Source organism: Dipodomys merriami, unplaced genomic scaffold (assembly GCF_024711535.1).
Source record: "Dipodomys merriami isolate MVZ:Mamm:240054 unplaced genomic scaffold, mDipMer1.0.p SCAF_44, whole genome shotgun sequence".
NCBI classification, from domain to species: domain Eukaryota; kingdom Metazoa; phylum Chordata; class Mammalia; order Rodentia; family Heteromyidae; genus Dipodomys; species Dipodomys merriami.
Genome location: NW_027206002.1, coordinates 4,174,610 through 4,200,820, shown reverse-complemented (window position 1 = coordinate 4,200,820; position 26,211 = coordinate 4,174,610). Strand labels below are relative to the sequence as shown.

The following is a 26,211-nucleotide window of genomic DNA, read 5'->3' as shown; positions in this document are numbered from 1 at the left end:
AAACAGCCTTCATAACAGCTCTATTTCTCCCAAATCATTATAAATATTAAGAAGAAAATGGATAATTCACTGGTGGAATGCAATGCAGCAAAGAAAAGAATGAACTACTGCTAATTGGGAGGGAAAAAAAAAAAACAGAATTTCACAGATACAACATTAGGTTAAAAAAAGACACCAAAGAGTACATAGTATGTGAATTTTATTTTTTCTAAAACAAACCAGTCTATGGTCATAGAAATAAGAATGGTGGGGGGAGAAGCCAAAGGAACTTTCCAGAAGTGCTGGTAATAATCTCCATATTAACATATTTGATAGTCACACAGGTGTGACCTTAGAAACATTTATTGAGGGGCTGGGAAGGTGGCTCAGTGGTAGAGCACTTGCCTTGCATGCATGAGGCCCTGGGTTCGATTCCTCAGCACCACTATAAGCAAAAAGAAAAAAGCCAGAAGTGGCGCTGTGGCTCAAGTGGTAGAGTGCTAGCCTTGAGCTGAAGAGCTGAGGGACAGCGCCCAGGCCCAGAGTTCAGGCCCCACGACCAGACCAAAAAAAAAAAAAAAAAAAAAGAAACATTTATTGAGTTGTATATGTATTTAATGTTTCTGAACAGCGCCTGTAAAATGATTGAAAGCTGAGTACCAGTGGTACATACTCGGAATCCTCGCTACCCCAGAGGCTGAGATTTAAGGATTGTGGTTCAAGGCCAGCCTGGGCAGGAAAGTCTTTGAGACTCTTATCTCCAGTTAACCCCCAAAAAGCCAGAAGTAGACTCAAGTGGTAGAATGCTAGCCTTGAGTGAATAAGCTAAGGGACAGTGCCCAGTTCTTAGGTTCAGGCCCAAAAAAGAAGAGGTTGAGACACAAATCATTTGTGCATTCTGCTACCACTTTAAGATAGATCTGTAGATGAAAAAATCTCTTGCCATAGAATAAATTTTCCATAAAACTAAAGACCTTCCCACACACAAGATGGTGTCAATATTACCTGTATGCTGGCCTTCACTATAGGCTAAGCACTGAGATTTCACTGAGACCAGAAAGTGCCAGGCAAGTGTTAAAAGCAACTCTGGAATCACCTCTCTCCTTGGAAACCTCAGGAACAGCTAAATGAGAACCATTTGCTCTGCATCTGGTTTAATAGGACAGTGTGTATGGGCCTCTACACACTTCTCATGCCAGGGGGCTGGGCATCCCACATTTTGAAGGTTTCCCCATAAGGACAAGGATTAAGAAGCCCCCCCCCATACTTGGGAAGAGCCTCATGCAGGCTCCTAAAAGTGGTTTGGACTGTTCAGGTAGAGGAGTCCAGAGTCCCAGGTGGCTAAGCATGGATACTCTGGCTCTAAAGAGTCCTCAGGATGCTTTGGCCTGTGAGGAAGGACCCACTTGGAGGAGGAAGAGTAGAGCCTTCTTGAAGTACAGGGTCACGGTGCTTCAGTCTACAGCTGAAGTTCTTTGAGGGAAAAAGTAATGGCCAGGGGCTGGGAATATGGCTTAGCAGTAGAGTGCTTGCCTAGCATGCATGGAGCTCTGGGTTTGACTCCTCAGTACCACATACACAGAAAAAAACAGAAGTGGCACTGTGGCTCGAGTGGTAGATGCTAGCCTTGAGCAAATGAAGCTCAAGGACAGTGCCCAGGCCCTGAGTTCAAGTCTTAGGACTGGAAAAAAAAAAACCCCAACAACAACATCAATGTAATGACCCGTCTCCTAGATCAGGGCCCATGTAGTTAAAGGAGGATAGAGCGGGCAGAAGGGAGTGAGTTGGAGGGACAAACTGTGAAGAATGTGGCCACAGAGCACCAATGAACACATGGTACATTTTTTTGGGGGGGTGGGGTCGTGGGGCCTGAACTCTGGGCCTGGGCGCTGTCCCTCAGCTCTTCAGCTCAAGGCTAGCGCTCTTCCACTTGAGCCACAGCGCCACTTCCAGCTTTTTTCTTTTGGCTTATGTGGTGCTGAGGAATCAAACCCAGGACCTCAGGCATGCAAGGCAAGCGCTCTACCACTGAGCCACCTTCCCAGCCCCCACATGGTACATTTTTTACCTGCACTGAATCCTTTTCTTGGAAGCAGTGCCTCAAATGTTTTGTTTTGTTTCTTTTTCTTAATTTAAGAAACTAGTTCTCTCCAGGATTCTCAGTACATTTGGTTTGTCAAGGCCAACTCCCATCCCTCTCCACTGTAGAAGACAGGGGCAGGAGATTTAACCTGGTATGAGATGGTGTGTGTGTGTGTGTGTGTGTGTGTGTGTGTGTGTGTGTGTGTGTGTGTGTGTGTGTGTGTGTGTGTGTGTGTGTGTGTGTGTGTGTGTGTGTGTGTGTGTGTGTGTGACTACAGCAGACCCTTCATATCCGTGGGCCCCTCATCTGTGTGTTTATCCAACCACAGATCTAAAGTATTTGGGATAAAATTGTGCTATACCAAATACGTCCATGTCGTGATTCCCTAAACAATACTGTTATAACAACTATTTAGGTAGCATGTCCATTGTGTTGGGTATTAGGACATGATTTAAAAACGGTGATTTAAAGAGATTGTGCGTAGGTTACATGAACTATCATGCCATCGTAGACCAGAGACGTGACCGTCCATGGATGTTCATGGGAAGGGAGGTCCTAACAGATCAGGAAGGGGATAACTGCACAATCTAACTCAGAGATTGTATTGGTTCCCCTCGGGTCTAGAGCGACCTGACCGGACACTTGTGCGCCCCTGCAGTTCTAGGTCTGTTCAGAACCCGCCCATTTCCTCCCTCCACATCCACGATGTCAATTATATGACAAGTGGTTAACAAGTGGAAATGTTCCCTCTCCAAGACATTTTAGAATGTGGATTTTCAAGGATCTAAATGCTTTTTTTTTTTAATTCTGATCTCAAGCGTTCTCGTAGGCTCTTTTTAAAAAGGCTCTGGGGCTCCAAGAGACCCTGATGGCTTTGTCATCGTCCTACCCTCACCAGGCGCCAAGCCAGCAGCGACAGAACCTCCCTCCCTCCGCATGCCCTCGTGCAGGCAGGCGGGAGCAGACAGGACTTCGTACGCATGCGCGAGGGGGCGGGACTGAACCTCGAGCCTGCGCGCTGCCGCCAGACACGAGACGGGGCGGGGGGGGGGGGGGTGAGGAGTGAGGAGAGAGAGGGGCGGGGCGCCCCGGCGGACGCGCGCCACCAGCGGCAGTCCGCGAGCCAGAGAGACTTTGGGCGCCTTTGACCCTCTTTCCGGCGGGCTGGAGCCGCCCCTTCCCACCCGCCCCCCCCTCCCTCGGCACCCGACGGGACCGAACCTGAGAGGATGGGGGAGGCCCGGCCCCTGAGTCCCGGAGGTGCCCTGAGGAGACGGCCGCGCGCGACCTGACCTCTGTCCTCGCCGAGCGACCCCCGCGCGCGCGCGCGCGCGCCCGCGGGGAGGCTGCGGACGACGGCGCGGCGCCGAGGAGAAGCCGTGCTCGTGCGTGGCTCCGCGCAGGACGCGACGCGCGCTCCCGTCGCAGCCCAAGGCCGCGCCCGCCCCGCCTCTCAGCGCCGGCTCGGGAGCCCGGTCCGCGAGCGGCGGCGGCGGCGGCGGTGGCAGCGGCCCCGGAGGGACGATGAGTGTCGCGGCGCGGGCGGGCCCGGCCCGGCTCGCCACGCTCGCCCTGTTGACCTGCTGCAGCCTGTGGCCGGCGCGAGCGGACAACGCGAGTCAGGAGTACTACACGGCGCTCATCAACGTGACGGTGCAGGAGCCCGGCCGCGGCGCCCCGCTCACGTTCCGCATCGACCGCGGGCGCTACGGGCTCGACTCGCCCAAGGCCGAGGTCCGCGGCCAGGTGCTGGCGCCGCTGCCCATCCACGGAGGTGAGGGCTGGGGGACGGGGTGGGGGGGGGGTGAGGGAGCAGAGAGGAACCCCGGCGGGGATGGGGGGGTGGGGGGGCGCGGCAGGGGGGCGGCGGGGGCCCCACCGTCCGGGGTCCCGGGCCCGGGTTCGCCTGCCCTGCGCCGACCGGCCGAGGGGCCCACGGATCGGTGGTGCGTGGAGCCTGGCCTTGCTCACCGCTGGGAAAGCAGCTCCAGAGGCTTTTCTTTTTACAGGTTCCCACCCCCATCCCCTTTAATTTAAAAGAAAACAACAACAACAACAACAACAACAAAAGACTTAGGACGTTCTTCTTTGCAGTTAAGGTAGCTTGTTTACTGGAGGGCATTGAACTGCGAGTTTCCCAGGGACCGCTTTAGACAAAGGAGGTGGTGCCAGAGCGCAGAAAACTAATCCAGGGTGGGTGAGATCTGAACCTGTCTTTTGGAGTCACGTTTTCTTTGGTTTTTTTGTTTCTTCTTCTTCTTCTTCTTCTCCTTCTTTTGTTGTTGTTGTTGTTCAATTCTTCCGGAAATCGCAGATTTAACGCTGCCTTTGGGTCTCCCAAAGATGAATGACACCCCCCCCACACACACACCGCCTCTTTTTTGTTTGTTTGTTTGTTTGTTTTATTCCTAATGTAAACCCGTGCCTTTTTTCTTAAGGGATGGTAAATGGGGGTCGGGGATGGAGGGGTGCCTCTTGTTGAGCCCCAGTAGTTTTAGTGTAATGTTACGAGATGGAGGAGGGGGGCAGCTGGGAAGGGGGGATTCCACATTCTGAAGAATCGGAGAGCCCAGTCTTCCCAAGTCTCGGGTGCCAACCAAGAAGGGATGTAGGCGAAATTGTCAAGAATTGTCTTGGAAGCGGTTTGGAAGTATCTTCGTGTTTTTCTGTATGCACAGACTCTGTTTGGGGAACGGGGGTGGGAGGGGGGGATTTGGGGTGAAACTTCTATTTGCTTAAAATGTTGGTCGTGGTTTGAAGGAAATGTTTTCTCAGATTGTGGGGTGTGATTTGGGGTTTTGGCATCCTGAACTTTTGGAAAAATGCCTGCTATCTTTACACACACACACACACACACACCTTACACACTCCCACTCTTACCCTGAGAATTCTGAGAAGGGCTTTTTGTTTTTTGTTTTTTAACTGCTATTCATCTTAACATGATTTCAATCAGTCAGTGTAAATAAGGTAATGGTGTTTGTTTTTGTAGTCTAAAATATTAAAGAAAAAAACAACATGCTTCTAGGAGTTCTGTATTTGTAAGCTAACATGCTAAGCTGTTTTCTTCTTTGTGGCAATTTTGAGGGGGGAGAAGGGGAGAGTCTCTTAAGGCTTTAATGTAGCCAGCCAGCCCCCAATGTTCATTTTTACACCTTAATCAGGTGTTTCAGGTACATTCCTCATCTTGGTTAAAAATCCCGGGGTTAAGGATCCAGCTGGGCCATAGAAACAACTTAAAAAATAATAACTTATTCAGGAGCGGATTCCAATAGCTCTCCACAGCTGTTTACACAGTCTTGCAATCAGTGTCACCCCTCTCGCTATCCCATTCCCTGCCCCCCAGAAACAACTTTTGCCTTTGCTTCATTCAATAAATATTTACGTGCCTGTTCTGTGCCAGTCACTGTGGTTGGGACACGTAACCTTGCCAAACTATGGCACTAACAATGCCAGCCTATTTTCTGGTAGGGAGGGAGAACCTTCTGTGAGGGTCACATGGAAGGGAAGGAAGAGGAAGAGAGAAGCTAGCTGTTGTGGAGTAAGCTGGGCCCCATACAGTGTTTTGAAATCTGTGGTTCAGGACTTGGTTCCCCCAGACAGCTCACTTCCATTGCCCTCCTTTTAGATTCTTTCCTTAGAAGCATTCCAGTGCTTGACCTACCCTAAACCAGAGCTCCCATCCATGAGGAAGATTGTTTCAGGTGTTCTAATGGAAAGGTGTTCAGAACCGATGGGTCCTGAGTGTGACTGAAGGTCAGCCCTGTTGCCCTCCCACTGGGGAAGTAGCTTTGTAAGATTAAAGGCTCTGAGTCAGACCTGTGCTATACATGTATTATGTGACACTGGCTTAGTGTCATTGCCTCTTGGCCTCAGTTTCTTGTCTGTAAAATGGACTAGTGAAATACTTAACCTCCTCAGGTTGTTGAGGGATTTAAATGGTTCTGGAATTCTCAAGAGGTTTGAACACCTAAATGAGTGGAGTTTTAGACACCAGTCACAACCAGCACATTGGTGAAGCAGTGTGAGAGGATTTGAGTTTCCGTCCCCACTTCCTGAGTCTGTAGGAAGGAGAGGGTATTTGACGTCTCTATCATAGGAGAATTGCTCACCTATGTGTAGATAGGATCCTAAATGTAAATTGAGTCTGGCTTAGTACCATGCCCTCGTCTTTCAAATCCAGCACATGCTGATCGAAATCCCAGGGTGCCAAACACACAGATCAGAGTACTGGCAAAGAGAGAGAAGCAGTGTCACTAAATAATACCAATTTAAAGAAAAAACCTTTCAGAAGCTGGAATTTTACTCTGGTCTTTGATGTTAGTCTACCTGTAAATTGTCTCTAAAAACCTGGGAGTGTATGTAAAATCCAACATGTTCCCTGCTTGTGCAGAAGGAACTTAAGAATGAATTTTAAAAACAAGAATGTGTAGAAATCTGTTAAAATGATTCATGCTTAAGAAAATGGTTTGACATAGGAATAATTTGGTTACTGTACATTATAATCTGATATAGTAAGTTTTCAAATTTAATATTTTTAGAGAAAAATGGTATTCATTATGGCCTTTAATGCTCTTACAGTTTTGAATTGAAGAGGATTTTTAGTGTATTTGATGTGAAACCTCACTGTGTGTTGACATGAAGTAAAATAAAATTACACATATCCACAAAAAAATGGAGAGGAAGTAGCGCTGTGGTCCAAGTGGTAGAGCACTTGCATTGAGCTGAAGAGCTTAGGGACAGTGCCCAAGCCCAGAGTTCAAGCCCCGTGACCACCAACAACAACAACAACAAAACAACCAAAAAACAGAAACAACAACAACAAAAACTGGCTCAAAATTAGCTTGGGTCAATAGGTGTGAAATTACTGAGACTTCATTTTGAGAGAGTGTTTTATAGAAACAAACATGAAGACAAAAGAACTTTACCATTTTTCCAGTATTTTCCTGATGGCTCATTTTACATCTAAGGTTTGATTTATGAAATTAGAAACATTTCTTGTTTTTCAATGCTACTCTCAGGCACCTGTAAACGACAAAATTAGGCCTGTGTGAATTACTGAATAATTGTATTTGTTCTCTCTTTTTGAGGACAGTTTATTTTAGCCACTAAGTAGAATGCACTGGTGAATTGAGAGTCATTGGTTCAGGACCAATGCATTTCATGTTTTAACTGAATTCATTTTTTAAATGATGTTTTGAAATGCATCTATGAACAGATCATAGTTGTTTTCTTACTGCTCACTGAAACTGTAGTTTTGAGTTAGGAGCACGAGCAGACCAGCTAGTGTGTACTGAGGAGCAGACATTGCAGCTGTGTTTTATGTTGGGTGCACACTAACGTTTTGTTTGAGCCCACAGTGGGGGTTGGGTTAGGAGAAAGCCCTGTGTTGATGATGTAATTATGTATGCAGATATGCTGGTGGGAAGAATTTGATACCCGCCATTTGTACAGAAATTTTCTGGATTAGGTGTAGAACAGCTTAGAAAACAATCCTACCAAATTACAAACCTTTACTGATACCTTGGCTGTAGGAAAGTAAGAAAGTTTTTAAAAGTAAGTCTTAGGCCAGGCCCTGGTAGAACACGTCTGTAATCGAGTAGCTGCCCGGAGTCTGAGATCTGAGGATCATGCTTCAGAGACAGCCTGTGCAGACAAGTCTGAGACTCTATCTCCACTTAACCACCCCAAAGCCATAAGTGGAGCTGTAGCTCAAGTGGTAGCGAACTACCCTTGAACTAAAAAACGTAGGGACAGTGCCTAATCCCTGAGTTCAAGCCCCAGGCCTATCAGCAATAACAACAACAACAACAAGTCTTAGGTTTTGGGTTTTAATAAAAGCTCCAAGGGCTGGGATGTGGCTTAATGGTAGAATGCTTGCCTAGCATGCATGAAGCCCTTGGTTTGATTCCTCAGTACCACATAAATAGAAAAGGCCAGAAGTGGTGCTGTGTGGCTCAAGTGGTAGGTTGCTTGAAAAAAGTGATCCTGAGAGACTTTTTTTTTTTTTTTGCCAGTCCTGGGACTTGAACTCAGGGTCTGGGCGCTGTCCCTGAGCTTCTTTTGCTCAAGGCTAGCACTCTACTACTTTAGCCACAGTGGCACTTCTGACTTTTTCTGTTTATGTGGTACTGAGGAATCGAACCCAGGGCTTCATGCATGCTTGGCAAGCACTCTACCACTAAGCCACACTCCCAGCCCTGTGATCCTGATCCTGATGATAACCTTGTAGTGATTCTTTTAATGAGCTGGAATACTCAGTGAAAAAGACTAATATTAACACAGGAGTTTGGGCAAATGGGGTCATGTGGTAATAGAATTCATAATGGCAAAATCAAAAAGTTCAAAAAACTTAGAGAAAAAAGTTCATATGATCTTGAGAGCAGAAAGTCTGAGTGTTAATAAAGATAGTTCAGAAGTAGCTAGAGACTCTAAAAACCAAATGTTGACATAACTAAATAACTAGAGAAGAAGAAAGAAGTTGTGTGTGTTTGTGTGTGTGTGTGTGTGTGTATGTGTATGTGTGTATGTGTGTATCCATTTACAGTCGCACCAACCAAAGTCTTCATTCCCCTTTTCCTTACCAATGTTTATCTGTTTTCTTGATGATTGGGGTGAAATGGAATTTTAGTATAATTTTGATTTGCATTTCCTTTATGACTAAGTTGAACATTTCTTTATGTATTTTTTGGCCATTTTACTTTTGAGGACTAGAAGATGGATTTGCCCATTTATTACTTGGAGTTTATTCTGTGTTTAGCTTTTGGAGCTCTTTATATTTTTTGGATATTAATACTTTATCTGATGGCTAGCTGGCAAAGACTTTATCCTATTCTATGGGTTATTTTGATTCTGATAATTTTTTTTTCTGTGCAGAGGCTTTCTACTTTGATATAATCCCATTTGTCAATTCTTGCTCTTATTTCCTGAACACTTAGAATTCTATTCAGAAAAGCTTTACCTATGCCTGTATCTTCTAGGATCTTGCCTAAGTTTTGCTGTAGTAGATTGAGAGAGAAAGTAATTTGTATGTACTCATGCATAATTTGTGTAATACTTCCTCACAAAGAGGAATTCTGGTATTTTGAGTCGTGTCCACCTGAATGAGATAAATGAAGTCTTCTGGGCTAGTTTTTTTTTCTTCTAAGTTTATAGTCAAACTATTTACAAAATGAAACAAGTTTGTCTAGACTAACATTTGTTCTATGTACTAGGCATTCATCACTTTTCCTTAAGTTGTAGTAGTATTGCTGTCTTTTTTTTTTTGAGGCAATTTTGAATAAAACAGCATACCTTCAAATATCAAGTGAACTTTTAACATTTAACAATCACCTGATCTGTGCTTGTGTACACAAGGCCTGTGCATGTGCAAAAGATTCTGTATGCAGTCGCTGCCTGAGAGGTCTTTTGGTCCTCTGTTGACAAGATAAACCCTGTCTGGATAGAACAATGAGGGCATCCATGTCACTCTAAAAGTTTGCAGTTTAGAATGGATTGTTTTAAGGCAGGGATCTAACATAAAGTTTTATTGGATTACAGCTCTACCCATTTCATGCTCTACCATCAAAAATTGAGTTGTAACAAGTGTCTACTGAGAGTCTATTTTCCTTTTGGTTCTTTAAGAATAAATTCGGTAAGCCGGGCGCCGGTGGCTCACGCCTGTCATCCTAGCAACTTAGGAGGCTGAGATCTGAGGATCGCAATCCAAAGCCAGGCCAGGCAGGAAAGTCCGCGAGACTCTATCTCCAATAAACCACCAGAAAACTGGAAGTGGCGCTGTAGCTCAAGTGGTAGAGCACTTGCCTTGAGCTGAAAAGCTGAGGGACATGAGCGACCAATAAATAAATAAATAAATAAATAAATAAATAAATAAATTTGGTGGGGGAAAAATAATAGATGTTGTGGCTTTTATCCAAACTGCTCATTATAGCTTTGTTTTCCCATTAAAGGCTATATTATGGATGAAGGTTTGATTTCTAAATTGTCTCAAACTGAACTGGACCATGTCTTTATTTTAGTTGTGCACCTAAGACTGTGCTTGGCATTAGCAAGGTTCACAAATATGTGATCCCATTGAATCCTGTGGTGCTTGGTTTGGTGATAAAACTGCTGGCAAGCATCTTAGGATGCTATGTGTGGGTGGAGAAGGCAGTGATAGAGAGTATATTATGTGGTTTCAGTTCTTGTCTAGTTTGTATATGGTGTAGAGACGAGAAAAATTAGAAGAAATGACTTGCACTTGAAGTCTAGAAAGCCCTCATGGAAAAAGTGGAATTTGAACTTAAACATGAGAACAGGCACCGCCTTATCTTCCCACTTTAACTAGACTAGAAAACCTCACAACAGCATTAGCAGCAATTTTTAGAGAAAGGTCAGTGAGCTCACGGATGGTGATCTCTGAGAGAAGGGAAATAATAAACAAACAAACAAACTGTCCTTCTCGTTGCCGCCAGGAAGCCGATAGTCTTCTTCTTTTTTTTTTTTTGTCAGTCGTGGGGCTTGAACTCTGGGCTTGGGCGCTGTCCCTTCGCACTTCAGCTCAAGGCAAGTGCTCTACTGCTTGAGTCACGGCGCCACATCCAGTTTTCTAGTGGTTTATTGGAGATAAGAGTCTCATGGACTTTCCTGCCCCGGCTGGCTTTGAACTGCGATCCAAGAGCTCAGCCTCCTGAGTAGCTAGAATTACAGGCGTGAGCCACCGGCGCCCGGCTGCAGGTCGTCTTCTGAGTTGACAAGATGGCTCAAAGCTGCAGGAGGCTGAGGTAGTACCAGTATCTGGAGAGGATGGGGTGGCTGCAGAAGTGAGTCTCCTTAAGTGTGGGTTAGTGCTGATCTGCACATCTCATGAAGAAGTGACTGCAGGCTGGGACAAAGAACTGCCCGAAATTAGCAGGACAGGAGACCTACAATAGTTCATGTTCTTCTCACTAATCAAAATAGAAAGACCTTTTAGTGCACAGGGCATGGAGTGAAGCCAGATATCTCCTGGAGCAACACCTGTCAGATTCCCCCTGGTGAGGCTTAAAAGCTATCGTTGAGAGAATCTGATAAAATCATAAAATCTGAAACTGACATCTAATCCAAAATTACTAGGCCTACAAAGAAACAGGAAAATATGACCTACAGTTAGAGAAACAAGAACAAGGTCCTCCCAAGGCACAGATGGCAGAATTAAGGATGTTAAATGGGCTCTTATAAATATACACAGTATGTTCGATGAGATAAAAGAAAACATAAACATTAGGAGAGAAATGGATACACCAAACACAAAAGACCTAGATCACACTTTTTACAGTAAACTCAGCCTTGGAAATATGTTGGATTTATATTGACCGAAAAAAGAAGAGAAAATATGAAAGAAAAAAAAGAAAAATACCGAATATGAATATATTTTTGTACTTTCACTTTGTCCCAATCAGTAATGTAGTTAAGACACGTTTAGTACACACTGTTTATCAAGAATGAAGCTTGGTATTTTAACAGGGATTATATTTAAAACTCAAACAGCTTTAGGTGGTACTATTATCCTCATATTGTGCTTGGGGAATTCAGAGCACTCCAGTCTTTCATTTGGTGTGTTTTTTCTTTATAGCACTTAACATAATTGGAAATTATATATCTGCTTTCTTTGTTTCTGAGGGCAGGGATCCTGTCTCCTGTGTCCACTCTGGTATATTCAGTGATTAATGTGGTATTTGGAACACAGTAGGGTAGTGCTCAGCAATTAGTGTTGGTTGAGTTAAAGTGAGTGAGGTAACTCACTGTGTGGCCTTGGGGATTCAGCCGAGCTGGGACTTGATGTAGGCTTGTCTGATGGCAGTGCCCAGGCTTTAACCACTTCTTTGTATTGCTTCCCAAGTGGGTTTAATAAATTATGATATATCCACTCAGTGGAATGTTACACAGCCATAAAAGGGGATTATTGTAAAAAGCTCTGTATGCACTGCAACAGTAAGTATGTTTGTTTACAGTGGATAAGAGCTCAGTGTAAAAGTAAAGATGGTGGTATATTGATTAGATAGTCAGTGACACCTTTCCCCCCTCTTTTTGACAGCACTGGTTGTTGAACTCATGGCCTGTACTTGTCAAGCAGGCTGTCTACAACTTGAGCCTCCCCCAACCCTTGTTCTATTTTCTAATTTCATTTCTCATTTTTTTAACTTACTATAGATCTAGATATGTAGCTTAGTGCTAAAGTATATGCCAGACTAGTGTGTACTAGAATGTTTTCATTACAGAAAGAGAATAAATCTTCATGAGGAAAAGATAGGGAGACTTGTGTTATCTCAAGAGAATAACCAGGAATAAGAAGCTACAGGTTCATCTTCCCCTCCCATACCAGCACTGAGCATCAAGCCCAAGGCCATGTACATGTTATGTTAGGCAAGTGCTCTGTCAGTGAGCTGTTATCACCTCCCCGCCTCCCCAGCCCTTTATTTTCCTGAGTTTATTCTCTACTTTCAAGAAAAGCAGAATGAAGGTTAGAGTGAGTAGGAAAGTGGACACAATATATTTGCAATAGAAGGAACATCAGGACCAAGACTTATTGAACCAAATGTAAAACAAGCTAAAACGTGGTGTGATTTTGAGCAAGCCATGAATCTTGAAGAAGGAAATGGAATCCTACCACAGACTTTTCTTTTGTGAGTAATATTTATACGGTGATGACTGAACAGTTGCTTTTGCTTTGTTGGTTCTCACTGTTTAGAATTAAGCTATTTAAAGCATAGGAGGCTTAATTCAGAGAAGAATGTCAATAGCATTAGCCTTAAGAGTATACAAATATCAAATATATACAGTATTCTAGACACCTATATAACCAAAAGAGGATAGTCTTAGGAGAAAAATCACCAAGTTGTAATATCAGGTGCTTCTTCGTGTGTATATAAAATAAATATACATACTGAAACAGACTTCAAAGATAAGGAAACAAGGGCCTTTTCTTAATTTGTCTTTTCGTTTTCAGATGACTCTGTATTCTTTACCTCATACACAGTGTATTCACACGCATGTCTGAGGGAAGGCGGGGCACAGAATTAGTGGGAAATGGGTGAAAACGTGCAGCAGCAGAACTCACTGGCTGCACTGGACACTGAACCACGCAACTTGTGGACAGAGATAGGAGGGAGGGAATGGGAGAGAATGAGGGAACAGATGATACTATGCAAAAGAAAGGAAATATACTTAGTACCTGACATATGTAAAGGTAACCCCGCTGTATATCACCCATAAGACAACAATAAAGTAATTAAAATAAAAATATAGCTGGGAATGTGTCAGTGTACTGCACAAGGAGTTCCAACTTCATACTACCAAAAAGTAAAAAGAGAAGAAGGAAGAGGAAATGCAAATAAAGGTGGCAAAGGTGGAAAAACAGAAGAGAGAAAAGAGATGTTAGGGACAGCTGAATAATCCGGTATATTGTTGTACAGGGTGAGGACTTAGGAGGTATTGTGTACCTAAGATTTCACCGTATGGAAAAATAATGAAATAATCAAATCAAGAAAGAGGAGATACAGAAGAATAAGAATCCTGACTTATGACATAAATGCACAAATGTTGTCCAAAGTTGACAAGCCAGGAAATAATGGCTGGGAGCAATGAATGTACACTGTTTTTAATATGAACTATTTTAATATAAAATCAGGTATTTTAATATGAAAACCTGAATGGAAGATGTGGATTGACTAGGGTTCTACACAATTCTTGTCTGTCTGGAACCTCACATTGTTGTATCTTTAGTTGGAAGAACATCTTTGCAGATGTTGTTAAGAGGAGGATGTACGGGCAATCTGGCTGCCAACATCTGTCACCCCATTGATTGCCTTGGTTGATTCGGCTGATCTGGCTATCTAGGTGGGTGACGCCTTCCTCCCTCACCGCTCCATGTGTGTCCCTCCTGAAGCTACACGCTCAGTTGAAGAGGACGACCATCCCCAATAGAGGAGAACCAGTAGCAGCACTTTCCTGCTAGAACCTCCAAGAAGCTCTCCAGAGTCAAGAGGACACCATAATGGTTTACTGAAGCCCTAATTCCAAAGATAAGTGAGTGTCTCCATAAGAGGGAAGGATACAGAAATACACACAGAGAAGAAAGCCATAGGAAAGAGCCAGTCAGAGATGGGAGCACCAGCGATTGCCAATGGCCACCAGAAACTGGAAAAGAGGCATGATGTGGTTTTTCCTCACAGCTTCCAGAAGAATCCAGCCTTGCTAACACCTTTATCTCAGATGCCCGGCTTCCAGAACGGAGACATCAGATGCCTGTTGTCTTGAACCATCAAGTTTGTGACAATTTGCTATGGCAGCTAAAAGAAACTAATAAATAATAAAATAGGAAAGCCAAATTTAAACCTAGTCTATATTATAGAGTTTGGTTTTGCCAGTGCAAAAGACAGCAGGACTGTTTCCATCTTTCTGGACAACTGCCTAAAGTTCCACAAGCTATTTTGGTAATCCTGATCACTGACTCATACCGAGTTTATCCTTCAGTCTTTTTCCATAGAGTCTCCTCCTAAGCCATGTGATTTTTATCTTTGCTAGATTCATCTTGTTCACTCAAGCCTGCCTGCTAAAATACTTTTCTTATTCTTATTCTTTTTCTTTCTTTTTTTCTTTTTTTTTTTTGCCAATCCTGGGCCTTGACCTCTGTGCCTGGGCACTGTCCCTGAGCTCTTTTTGTTCATGGCTAGTAGCACTCTACCACTTGAGCCACAGCAGCACTTCCAGCTTTTTCTGTGATTAATTGGAGATAAGAGTCTCACAGACTTTCTTGTCCAGGCTGGCTTTGAACTGCGATCCTCAGATCTCAGCCTCCTGAATAGCTAGGATTACAGGTGTGAGCCACTGGCACCAGCTAAGACACCTTTTGAATCCCAATTTGTCATCCAGTCTTCCTTTTTCTAGTAAGCTTGTATGATTAGTAAATGTCAAGAATATAACTTTCTTCATCTTCACCTGCAACAATGTCATATTTGTTAAACTTTGGAGTTGTATTGATACCCTTTAAGATTTTCATGAAAATTGTGGACCTTTCTGTAGGAAAATACATATGGATGTGGTATTCACAAAACTCATGTCAAGTTTTAGGAAGTTTAGGTAGTTGAAGCCCCAGTTTTCCCACATATCCAGAGTTGAGAATTTTTGTTCTAGTATGGTGACACAGGGCTGCGATTCCATTACTTGGGAGGCTGAAGCAAGAAGATTATGAATCTCAGGCCCTCCTGGCTAGCATAGCTAGGCCCTGTCTCAAGAAATAATAATAGGGCTGGGAAGGTGGCTCAGTGGTAGAGCGCTTGCCTTGCATGCATGAGGTCCTGGGTTCAATTCCTCAGCACCACATAAGCAGAAAAAGCCAGAAATGGTGCTGTGGCTCAAGTGGTAGAGCTATCCTTGAGCTGAAGAGTTGAGGGACAGTGCCCAGACCCAGAGTTCAGGCCCCACGACAGACAAAAAAAAAAAGTAATAATACAATCTTTGCTCTAGGAATTGATTTTTTTTTTTTTAAGTTCTGAAAGTCTGAGGGACAAATCCTTGTAATGTTAACATTCCAGTCACCTGTGCTCTTGTTTGGGAGCATTTCACATAGCTTCCTAAGTTCACTTTATCAGTTGTGCATTTAGAGTCTATTTCTTTGCCCTATGACATCATATAAAACATAAATATGTCAGGGGAGAAAAAGATTTTATTAACCAGGAATCATGACAAGGAAGGAAAAGAAGTGTCTCTTTTAACCACAGTACATTAGTTATATAACTAACAAGTTACAAGTTACCACAAACCAGGTGGCTTAAAGCATAAATTTTCATACAGTTATAGCAATCAGAAGCTTGAAATGAATCTTTGGGCTAAAATCAAGGTGCTGCTATGATTGTATTGCTTCTGGAGGCAACCTTGAATTCCTTGCTCCATCTTCAAGTTTCTCCCTGATTCTGAACTTCTACCTTTCTTTTCCACATTTAAAAGACACTGTGATTTAATCTATATGGATAATCCAGGATAATCTCTTTATCCTAAAGTCAGCCGATTGTCAGCCTTATTTACCCTTGAGTTAACTTATTCACAGGTCCTACGGAAAGTACATAGACATCTTTGGGGGAGTCATTATTTGACCTATTCATAGTGAACCTGTGCTGGCACCTTGTATTATAGATTTTTCTTTCATATTGTCTACAAATTATTCTTTTAGTAACCATTTTTGAAATGATGTAATCAGAGGCTAGGAGCATAGCCCAGTGTGGAGCATGTGCTTAACATGAGGTTCAGTCCCCATCATCTCCCCCCCTCAGGCGTGGTTATATTGTTGTACGTGTCTTCTGATAAACATAAACACATTAGGTATATGGTGTAATGGGGGAAGGTGTGGTACCTTCTTCATCCTAAGAGTCATGGCCAACATTCCTGTAACAAGACAGGTTAATCAGAGTTGTGTGTGACCCAGAAGAAACCTTCAGAAATGAAAACCAGTGAAAACTTTATGCCTATGTTTGAACAAGAACAAGAATGGACAACTGTATAGGAATGTGATTGGATGGAAAGGCATGATATGATGGTAATAGTAACGTTGACACACCTTTTGTCTCTGTGACAAACACCTGAGAAAAATCAAGGGAGAGTAAAAAAAACTTACAGAGGAAGGATTTATTTTCACTAATGGTTTTAGACCATGATTAGCTATCCCCATTGTTTGGGGCCCAGTGTGAGACCAAAATATCCTGGCAGGACATGTGTGGTAGATGATAGTGATTCACCTCATGGTGGACAGGAGGTGGGAAGAAACAGACCGAGCCTGCATTGGCAGGTTTCTTCCTGGTGTCGTTCTAGTCTTCTGAGCTTAATCACTGTCAGTGCTTTTGTGTCAGAATCCTTAGTACTATACATAAGTGCCAATGCTGGAAGAAAGAATTAAGTAAAAGGAGCGGTGCTGTCATATCCTTTACTCTTCTGCCCAAGAATTAAGAATGCTTTCAGACACTACTCTGGATTCTGTGTTGCACAGGATAGCTGTAAACAGGGTTCAAATAATCCTCCTGCTCGAGCGTGACTCAGAACATCTGGAACCCCAGGTACACATCACTGCATCATCTGTTTACTGTGGACTGCTGTTTTGATTTTTGAGTAAGGCTCTCATTGTGTAGCATTAGGCTGATGTTGAATTTAACAAATCTCCTTCCTAAGCCTTCCCAGTGGTTGTATTACAGGTGTGTATCACTAGGCCTGGCTTGTTCTATATTCTTTTTTTTTTCTGGTCATGGGGCTTGAACTCTGGGCTTGGGCACTGTCCCTCAGCCCAAGACAAGTGTTCTACCACTTGAGCCACAGTGCCACTTCTGGTTTTCTAGTAGTTTATTGGAGATAAGAGTCTGATGGACTTTCCTGCCCGTGCTGGCTTTGAACCGCAGTCCTCAGATCTCAGCCTCTGAGTAGCTAAGATTACAGGCGTGAGCCACTGGCACCCCGCTTTGTTCTATATTCTTGTGCATTCCTGTGTGTATCAACAAAATTGAGTCAGTAGCTTCGCTTTATCTGTGATGCCAGCTGTGACTTCAACCCAGGAAGATCTCATTTGAGGGGATGAGGTGCTCAGCATTTGTAGAGAAACATCACATCTAGCAGCCTTCCCTGTTCAAGACTGAAGCTCAAGAGAGTTTAGATGTAGACATAATCTTCATAAAGGTGATCGTTGAAGCCAGGGGTGTGGATGATAGAGCTCATTGAAAAAAAAGGACTGAGGGCAGAACCTTAGTTCACACCTCTGGCTAAGGGACTAGCTGTGAAAAGTGAGTAAGAGCAGGCAGAGAAGTGGGAGGAAAGCATGACTGAGCCCGGTGAGGAGAGGCTCAGTGGGTTGGTCTCAGTACTGAAGCCCTTTTGTGCAGTGGGAAATGAGGTGGGTTGCATAATATATATACTCTGTTGTGCTATGATACCAGTTTTGTTTGAGGACTGAGCTGTAATTTTTACTTACTTTGATTTATAGCCTCTCTCTTGCATGAAGTAGTTGCTGTATCAACTGTAATAGAAATTATTTTTGAATGTGACTTTCCATACGAAGTGATTTGTATTTGCCATCATTTAAAATTGCTCTTCAGATGCTTTTTATTATGTCATGGAGAACATCCAACAGATATATTTGAGTTCTAGGGATGTGAAAAATAATCAAAATCCATTTGAGATGTACAACAGTAACTAAGTATAGAAGACAAATGATAATGGATAGCTATTGACAATTAAGCTTGCTGACAGGCTATCTGTGTATGACTTCTTGCACTGTTGATTGATGTGAGGGGATAATTTCTTTTTGAGACTTTGTTTCTTTAGAATTTGACAAAAAGTAAAAATTACCAATTAGGAAAAAAAACCTTAAGAAACATGTATCTTTTTAAATATTAGATTCAAAAACAAAAGGTGAATAGAGTAACAAGAGATCATACACAAGATACTTTGTATATTCTTTCTTGAAGAAACCAGAGAATAGTAGAACTATAGTTTTGAAGCACACAAAAAAAATGTACTCTAGACTATTTAATTTAACCTATCATTGAAGAAGGAGAACAGAAGAAAGATAGGAAAATATAAGTTTACCCCAGGAGATCCTCATTGCAATACTTTCTAAAAGATGTAGACTAAGGAAGAAGACTGTGATGATGGTCCATTCTATGTCAACCTGCCTGGTGCTGGATGCCAACATACTTGGTTATATATTATTACTCTAGCATTATTGTGAGCATGCTTGGATGAGAGTAACATTTGAATTGGCAGACTGAGTAAAATAGATCTTCCCCCCACCCACTCGAGTGGACCTCATCCATTCAGTTACAGGCCTGAATGCAACAAGGCAATCTACACCCACCCCTAGTAAGCGAGAATTGCTCTAGCTCTCTAGCCTGCCTTCAGACGGGGACATTGACTTTTACCTGCCTTCCTTCTGAAACATCAGCTCTTCTTGGTTTGCTCCTCCTCCTCCATCTCCAGCTTGCCTACCTTCTGGATCTTGAGACTTTGTTCATCTCTACAATTGTACAAACTAGCTCTTCATGATAAAAAAAAATTCTTAACAGTAATTGGGACTTTTGAACTAGTTGAACTTTTGGGCTTGCTAAGTTTCCATACCACCAATTAAACCCTTGCTTTATTTTTTTAAGGGTCTCACTTTTTTTTTGCCCTGGGCCACCCGGACTATGGCCCGTATACTTACTTACATCTCCCGAATAATTGGTCTTACAGAGACAAGCACTCTCATGCCCTGCTAACTGATTGAGATGAGAAGCAGTGGCGGGGGGGGGGGGGGGTGGTCCTCATGTTTTTGCCTGGGCTGGCCTGAAACTAATAGTCCTATACCTCTGCCTCTCTAATAATTGGGATTACAAGTGTGTGCCACCATGTTTGGCTAGGTCTTTATGTATTCAGTGATCCCTACCTATTACAGGAATTACATTCCCGAGAATCCCATGCTTAGATAGTTGTCTCTCACAGTATCTCAGTTCACTTACTGATACTTTGCAGATGTTTGCCTATTGCAGGGAAGTAACTCCCATGATAGGTGAGGGATCACTATTAACATATTTTTTTTAAACAAGCTTCAATACAGTGAAACCACAATAAGTGAACCATGATATAGTGAGGGATGACTGTATATGAAATATGGCTCTGCCGACCCTTGGTTTTTCACTTCTGGCTCTGGTTTTCAGAGCTGAGGGAAATTGCTATTGTTTACAAAGCTTTTAGTTCTTTGTTATAGCAGAAACCAATAGAGATTTTAAGAGTCTTGGATTATTCAAGAGGAAAATAAATGTACTACATGTTAATATTAAGTAATAGAAATTGAATATACATATATGGAGGAAAGGAAGGGGAATAAAGTATATCTGGCCAATGCATTCAAAAGGTAGGAAGGAACAAAATAACACATAGAACAAAATAGAGAGCACTTGGCAGTGGAGACTCCTGTTGCAGTTTGGTTAAACATGTTAGCTGCTTTTTATTTTTTTGAATGTTTTTTTATTGTGAAAATACTGAACAGAGGGGTTATAGTTACATGAGCAAGGTAATAAGTACATTTCTTTTTTTTTTTTTTTTTTGTCGGTCATGGGGCTTGAACTCTGGGCTTGGGCGCTGTCCCTCAGCTCTTCAGCTCAAGGTGAGCACTCTACAGCTTGAGCCACAGTGCCACATCCAGTTTTCTAGTGGTTTATTGGAGATAAGAGTCTCAAGGACTTTCCTGCCCGGGCTGGCTTTGAACTGCAATCCTCACATCTCAGCCTCCTGAGTAGCTAGGATGACAGGTGTGAGCCACCAGTGCCCGGCCTAGTACATTTCTTATTAAGCATTGTTGCCCCTTCCTTTGTTTTTCCCCTACCAGTTGTGGAGGTGGGAGGAAAGGGATGGTAGGTGAGCTGCTTTTTAGTGTAGTGCTAAGTATAAAAATTATATAGGATTAAAAGAAGAAACCCAGTGTAATAGAGCAGTATTTAAAATGTTTAACATTTAAAATGTTTAAAATATTTATGACGTTATCAGGGTTTCGAATAGCCAAATCTACTTGTGATTCTAGTAACTGTAATTACAAGCATTTTGCCAAGTCTTCAACAATTTCCTTTTTTTTTTGTCAGTTGTGGGCCTTGAATTTAAGGGCCTAGGCACTGTCTCCCTGAACTCTTTTGCTGAAGGCTAATGCTCTACCACTTTAAGCCATACCTCCACTTTCTGTTTTCTGGTAGTTAATTGGAGATAAGAGTCACAGACTTACCTGCCCAGGCAGACTTTTTGAACAACTGTGACCCTCAGATCTCAGTCTCCTGAGTAGTTAGGATTAGAGACTTGAGCCACCAGCCCCTGGCTTGTAACAACTGCTTAACCATGGTTCTGTTTGATTACAGAGTTGCAGATATTGTCCCCCTACATTGATAAAGCTACAAGTTTCAGAGTATAGTCGAAATAAAAATGGCTTCCAGTCTTCCACTTGTACATGGAAGCTTTCTTCCTAGGTTTGAACTTTTTGGTGGGCTTATGTTGTCATGTGTGCCAATGAATTAAGAGTTTTACTCAGAAGTCTAAAGCCCCAGTGTGGGGAATTTCTTAGTGCTCCAACTGAAGTTCAAAGGGAGGGCTGTACTTTGGGCTCCGAGGTTGGGCACCTCAGAAGTATTACTGAGGGTCTAGTAGCTTTCAGTCTATTTTCGCCATCTGTAGCTTCAGTTTCATTCTGAGATTGCCCCTCTTTGTCATAAGACACTGCTAGCAACAACCATAGTGACATGTTTCTTTATTCAGATCAGTGGGAGGCTGTTCAGGTGTATAAAAAAAATTTCACTACTGTGTGGCTCAGCTTAGCGCACCTGACTACCCCAAACACTTGGAGTACTGCAGCTCAGTAGCTGTCATGTATAGCATATGGGTATACGCCAGTGCTCTGTAGATGCCTGAGGTTACCTAAGATTTCTGGGACTAGGGGTTTAGTTCATTAGTAGAGCTCTTGCCCAACATAGCTGAGGAGTGGGTTCACTTGCAGCACTGCAAAAACAAAAGAATTGTGTTTTTTGTTTTTCTTGTTTAATAAACTGGCACTGATAGGCGGCTCTCAACTTTCCACATTATCCAATTGTAACCTGAACAGCCAGTCCCACCAAAATACATGTCAGCTAAACAACCTCCATCCTTGGTCTGGCAGGGGAAAAACTCAGGAAAGATGCAAATGTAAGTCAAGATGATAGAGAAGTTTATTGGAAGAGAAATGTGACTGAGAACGAGAGCAGCACATGGATAGATGTGCCATGGGGAAGGCAGGAACTTACTCCATATCTACCCTTTGGCCATCTCCCTTGTTACAGAGCTTGGCCTTGGGTTGGTGAGAATAAAATGGCTTTCAGATTGATGGACCTTCTTTCTGTTTCCTGTAAGGTTGTGCCACCAGATCTTGTCCTTACTTCCTTATTCTTTTGTAGCCCCTGCCCCCATGGGTGGCCAGGCAGGTTTGGGTTTATTAATTTAACCTACCATTTGCAAGCTGTATAGGCCACATTCCCTCTATTTACTAACTTGTATTTCTATGACCTTGCCTAAAAAATGGGACAAAGCAACCACAAATAGATAAATTAGACAAATTGAGTGATTTGCTAAAACTTGCCTATACCACTCCCTTCCATTCCTCCTTTCCTAGATGGTTTCTTTGAGAAATTAAGAGTATAGACTCCAGAGTTGGACTGGGGGAGGGAAGCAAAAGAAGGGAGGGGTAGAAAACATGGAAGGGAGAAAAGTTTAGTCATGACATTTCAGTCCACTGTGGGTGTTCCCATAAGGTTATTATCTAGCGTCATGGTCATAGCCTTCCTTTGCCTAAGTACACACGCTTATGTTCCTCCTGCAGCTCACACGTCCCTGTCATTAAGTGAGACAGGACTGCTGGTACAAAGTTAAGAGAAAGCTGGGACTCAGCATTCAGTTTGCTTTAAGAGAAAAAAGTAAAACATTTTTAATAAGACTAAGCACTCATTGAAGATAAGTAATAAATAGGTCTTAGATGTAAATTAGGCATCTGTAGAAGTGGATAAAGGTATGAAAGCTAGACACAAGTTCAGTAACTGAATACTAAAAACTAAAATTAAGAAAAGAGGAACAAGTGGGCTTGGTGCCCCATACTTGTAATCCTAGCATGTGGTGTCCTGAGGCAGGGCCCTCCTGAGTGCTAGGTCAGTCTGGGCTACATGAAAGCCCCTGTCTCTAAATAGAAATTAAATACAAAAAAAAAAAACTCAGAACAAAAATAACAAATTGTATTTTTTTCAGCTTGTGGTGATAGGAGCTCATCAAGTGGGAGCCTTTTGAAAAGCTGAGATTGGGAGGATTTTTGAGGCCAGATTAGTGTATACCTGTCACCCCCAGTTGCTCAGGAGGCATAAATAGGAAGATCAAGGTCCAGGCCAGACTGGGCATAAAAAGAAAACAGGGTTGGAGATGTGGCACAATTGGTAGGTCACCTACCTGGCAAGCTTAAGGCCTTGAGTTCAAATCCCAGTGTCACATATATATATATATATATATATATATATATATATATATATATATATATATTCCTTTAATCATACAATTAGAGCTTAGCAATAAGAAAATAGGGAAAGCCAGGGGTCAGTGGCTCATGCCTATAATCCTGGTTATTCAGGAAACAGACCTGAGGATTACTGTTCAAAGCCAGCTCAGGTAGGAAAGTCCATGGGACTCTTATCTCTAATTAATCTCTCTCTCTCTCTCTCTCTCTCTCTCTCTCTCTCTCTCTCTCTCTCTCTCTCTCACACACACACACACACACACACACACACACACACACACACACACACACACACACAAGCTGCAAGTAGAGAGGAAGGAAGTGGAACTGTGACTCAAGTGGTAGAACACTAGTCTTCAGCACAGAAAGGTCAGGGACAGTGCCTAAGCCCTGAGTTCAAGCCTCAGGACTAGCAGCATGGAAGGGAGGGAGGGAGGGAGGGAGGGAGGGAAGGAAGGAAGAGAAGGGTGGGAAGGGAAGGGAAGGAGGGAAGGAAAGACAAAACAGAAGCAGGAAATTTAAAGATTAAAGAGATTATAATCTATTTCAGGAATAGAAAAGCAAAAATAGACAATTTATCTGACAATGAAATATCTGAAATCTGTAAGAATTAGTCTTATTTCTCTTTTTGTTTTGTTGGAGCCAACTGACAAAATGTTACCTAGTCAGGACATTACTACATTTGGCAAGAAGGGGGATCTTTTCTAGTATCTGAACCCAGGGCCTTGTGCTTGATATGTTGGTGCTGTACTATTTGAATTATGCCCAGAACGTTTTGCTTTCGTTATTTTTTCTCAGCTATCTTGCTTGGTCCTCATATCTCAGTCTTTCATACTTCCATATAGCTAGAATTACAGATGTGAGCCATCATGTCTAGGTGTTGAAATGAGGACTCACTAACGTTTACCTGACTAGCCTTGAACCGTGAGCCTCCTCTCTTCACTTCCCAAGTTAACTGACAGTACAGTTCTTAAGACAGGGTCTCACTATTTAGCCTAAGCCAGCCTCGAACTCATGATTCTTCTGCCTCAACATCCTCAGTGCTGGAATCACAAGTGAGCACCACTGTGTTTGGCCCGCTTTTGTTTGTTTGTTTTCCTGGTAGTACTGGAATTTCCTGGTGGTACTGGAATTGAACTCAGCCTCACACTTGCTAGGTAGGCACTCTACCATTTAAGCTGTGCCTCCAATCCCTTTTTGCGCGCGCGCGCGCGCGTGTGTGTGTGTGTGTGTGTGTGTGTGTGTGTGTGTGTGTGTGTCTGTCTGTCTGTCTGTCTGTCTGTCTGTCTGTCTGTCTGTCTTGAACTCTAGGCCTGGGCGCTGTCCCTGAGTTCAAGGCGAGCGCTCTGCCACTTGAGCCCCACAGCACCACTTCCAGTTTTCTGGTGGTTTGTTGGAGATAAGAGTCTCTGAGATGTACCTGCCTGGGCTGGCTTTGAACAGTGATCCTCCTCTCTGAGCCTTCTGAATAGCTAGGATTACAGGCGTGAGCCACTGATGCCCGGCCACCTAGATTATTTTTGAAGTAGGGTCTTACTTTTTGCCCAGGACAACCTGGGCTGCGATCCACCTAGCTGTGCTTAAGGGAAGCCCCTGTGCCACTGGAGATGTCCAGGATATGCCACTGCACCCGGCCATTCCTGAGATGAAGTCTTGTGAACTTCTTTTTGCTCAGGCTGGCTTCAAACCTCAGTTTTCTGATTTTCACCTCCCCAGAGCTATGATTGCATACAGACTTTAGACCCAACGCCTGGCAACTTTTTTTTTTTTTATGTCAGTTTTTGTTTACCTCCATCACTCTTCCCTTCCTCACTTTATCAAGTATATTAAGCATGTGCCAGACATGTTGGAGGTGATGCTGTATTTCACATTCTACAAGGAAAGATTCAGAAATAAACAGCCAGTTACTAATGCAGTACAATAAATGCCAAGACGGATGGAATCTTAGGGTGCCATGGCAACTTGGGAAAAGTACCCAGCTCAGTCTTTGGAGGCAGGGAAGACATGATGCAGACATTTAAGCAGAATCCCAAGGATCAGAAGGTAGTGAGCAAAGGATTGGTGGTGCAGGCATTTCAGGAGGAAGCAAGACACAGGCTAGGGACAGGAAGGTGTATCAGAGCAGTTGCACCATATGCCTGGGGCAAAGATAACCACCGTCTTGACTCTCACTGCAGAATGCTTTCCTAAGTTCTTACTTCTTATCCTCCACCCCCCACCCATCTGCACTGAGAGACTTCCAGCCTGCAGCAAATGGATGATTCTCAGGACTAGGAAGGAAACCGTTAACCCACGGATAGCATGGTGACTGCTACTTTGTAGGATATTTGCATTTTTAAGAGATGAAGGCTTACTGAAAATCAGATGAACCAGCGTGGAAAGTTTCAGACTGGTGGAATATGGAAAAGGGATTTTATTTGTTCATCAGTTCACAATACAACTCTTTAAATATTTGCATTTTCTTCATACCAGAAAATCCTTTCCCTTTTCTCGTTACAGATGAAGTCTTTTTCTCAGAATCAATCATCTTATATCCGTGCAGTGTTGTCACTTATACTGGCTGTCTTAATCAGTTCTCTCAAGAGTTCAAGAGAAGGACTTAGTATTTGTTCTGTGTTCTTGTGCAAGTTGTCTTTGCACCTGTATCCTTTCTGCTTGGACAATTTTAAAGGGTTCCATTTATATTCCAACGATCCCAGTGACCCTTTCCACTAGGGCACCCTCTTCCTTGCCCTACATATCAAAACACTCTTCCTATACCGTTTTACTGATATTTCTGTGATTGTTATTCTGCCCCAGTAAGATTCCAGACCAAATTGTTAAACCCTTTATGGTTTTACTTGGTATTTAGGATGTTGCTAAGTGCTTATGTTAAGATCGTTATTGAGGTAAATGAGGTAAAGATCCCATATCTGCTTCCCATCAAGAAATAAAGAAAACTCGTTATTTCTAGGTTCAACAGAAAAGCCCATATAGGGGGGGAAATTAGTTGTGTGTATCTGCGCGCCGCATGCCAGTCCTGAAATATGAACTCAGGGCCTGGGTGCTATCCCTGAGCTGCTTTTACTCAAAGCTAGTGCTCTAGCACTTGAGCCAAGCATCAGTTCTG

At 43.0% G+C, this 26,211-nt stretch overlaps 1 protein-coding gene across 3 annotated transcripts in view; it reads left to right on the top strand.

Annotated features, from left to right (window-relative positions):
• Positions 1 to 3,487: 3,487 nt before the first annotated feature.
• Rnf130 (ring finger protein 130) overlaps positions 3,488 to 26,211 on the top strand; it is a 93,334-nt gene continuing 70,610 nt past the window's right edge. Inside the window, exon 1 of one of the 3 annotated variants that reach the window (XM_069993839.1) lies at positions 3,488 to 3,836. In XM_069993839.1, the coding sequence (XP_069849940.1) occupies positions 3,587 to 3,836 (250 nt within the window). In that variant the 5' untranslated portion in view covers positions 3,488 to 3,586. The remainder of the gene's footprint in view (positions 3,837 to 26,211) is intronic. The other 2 variants (XM_069993840.1, XM_069993838.1) reach the window with 2 other exon arrangements.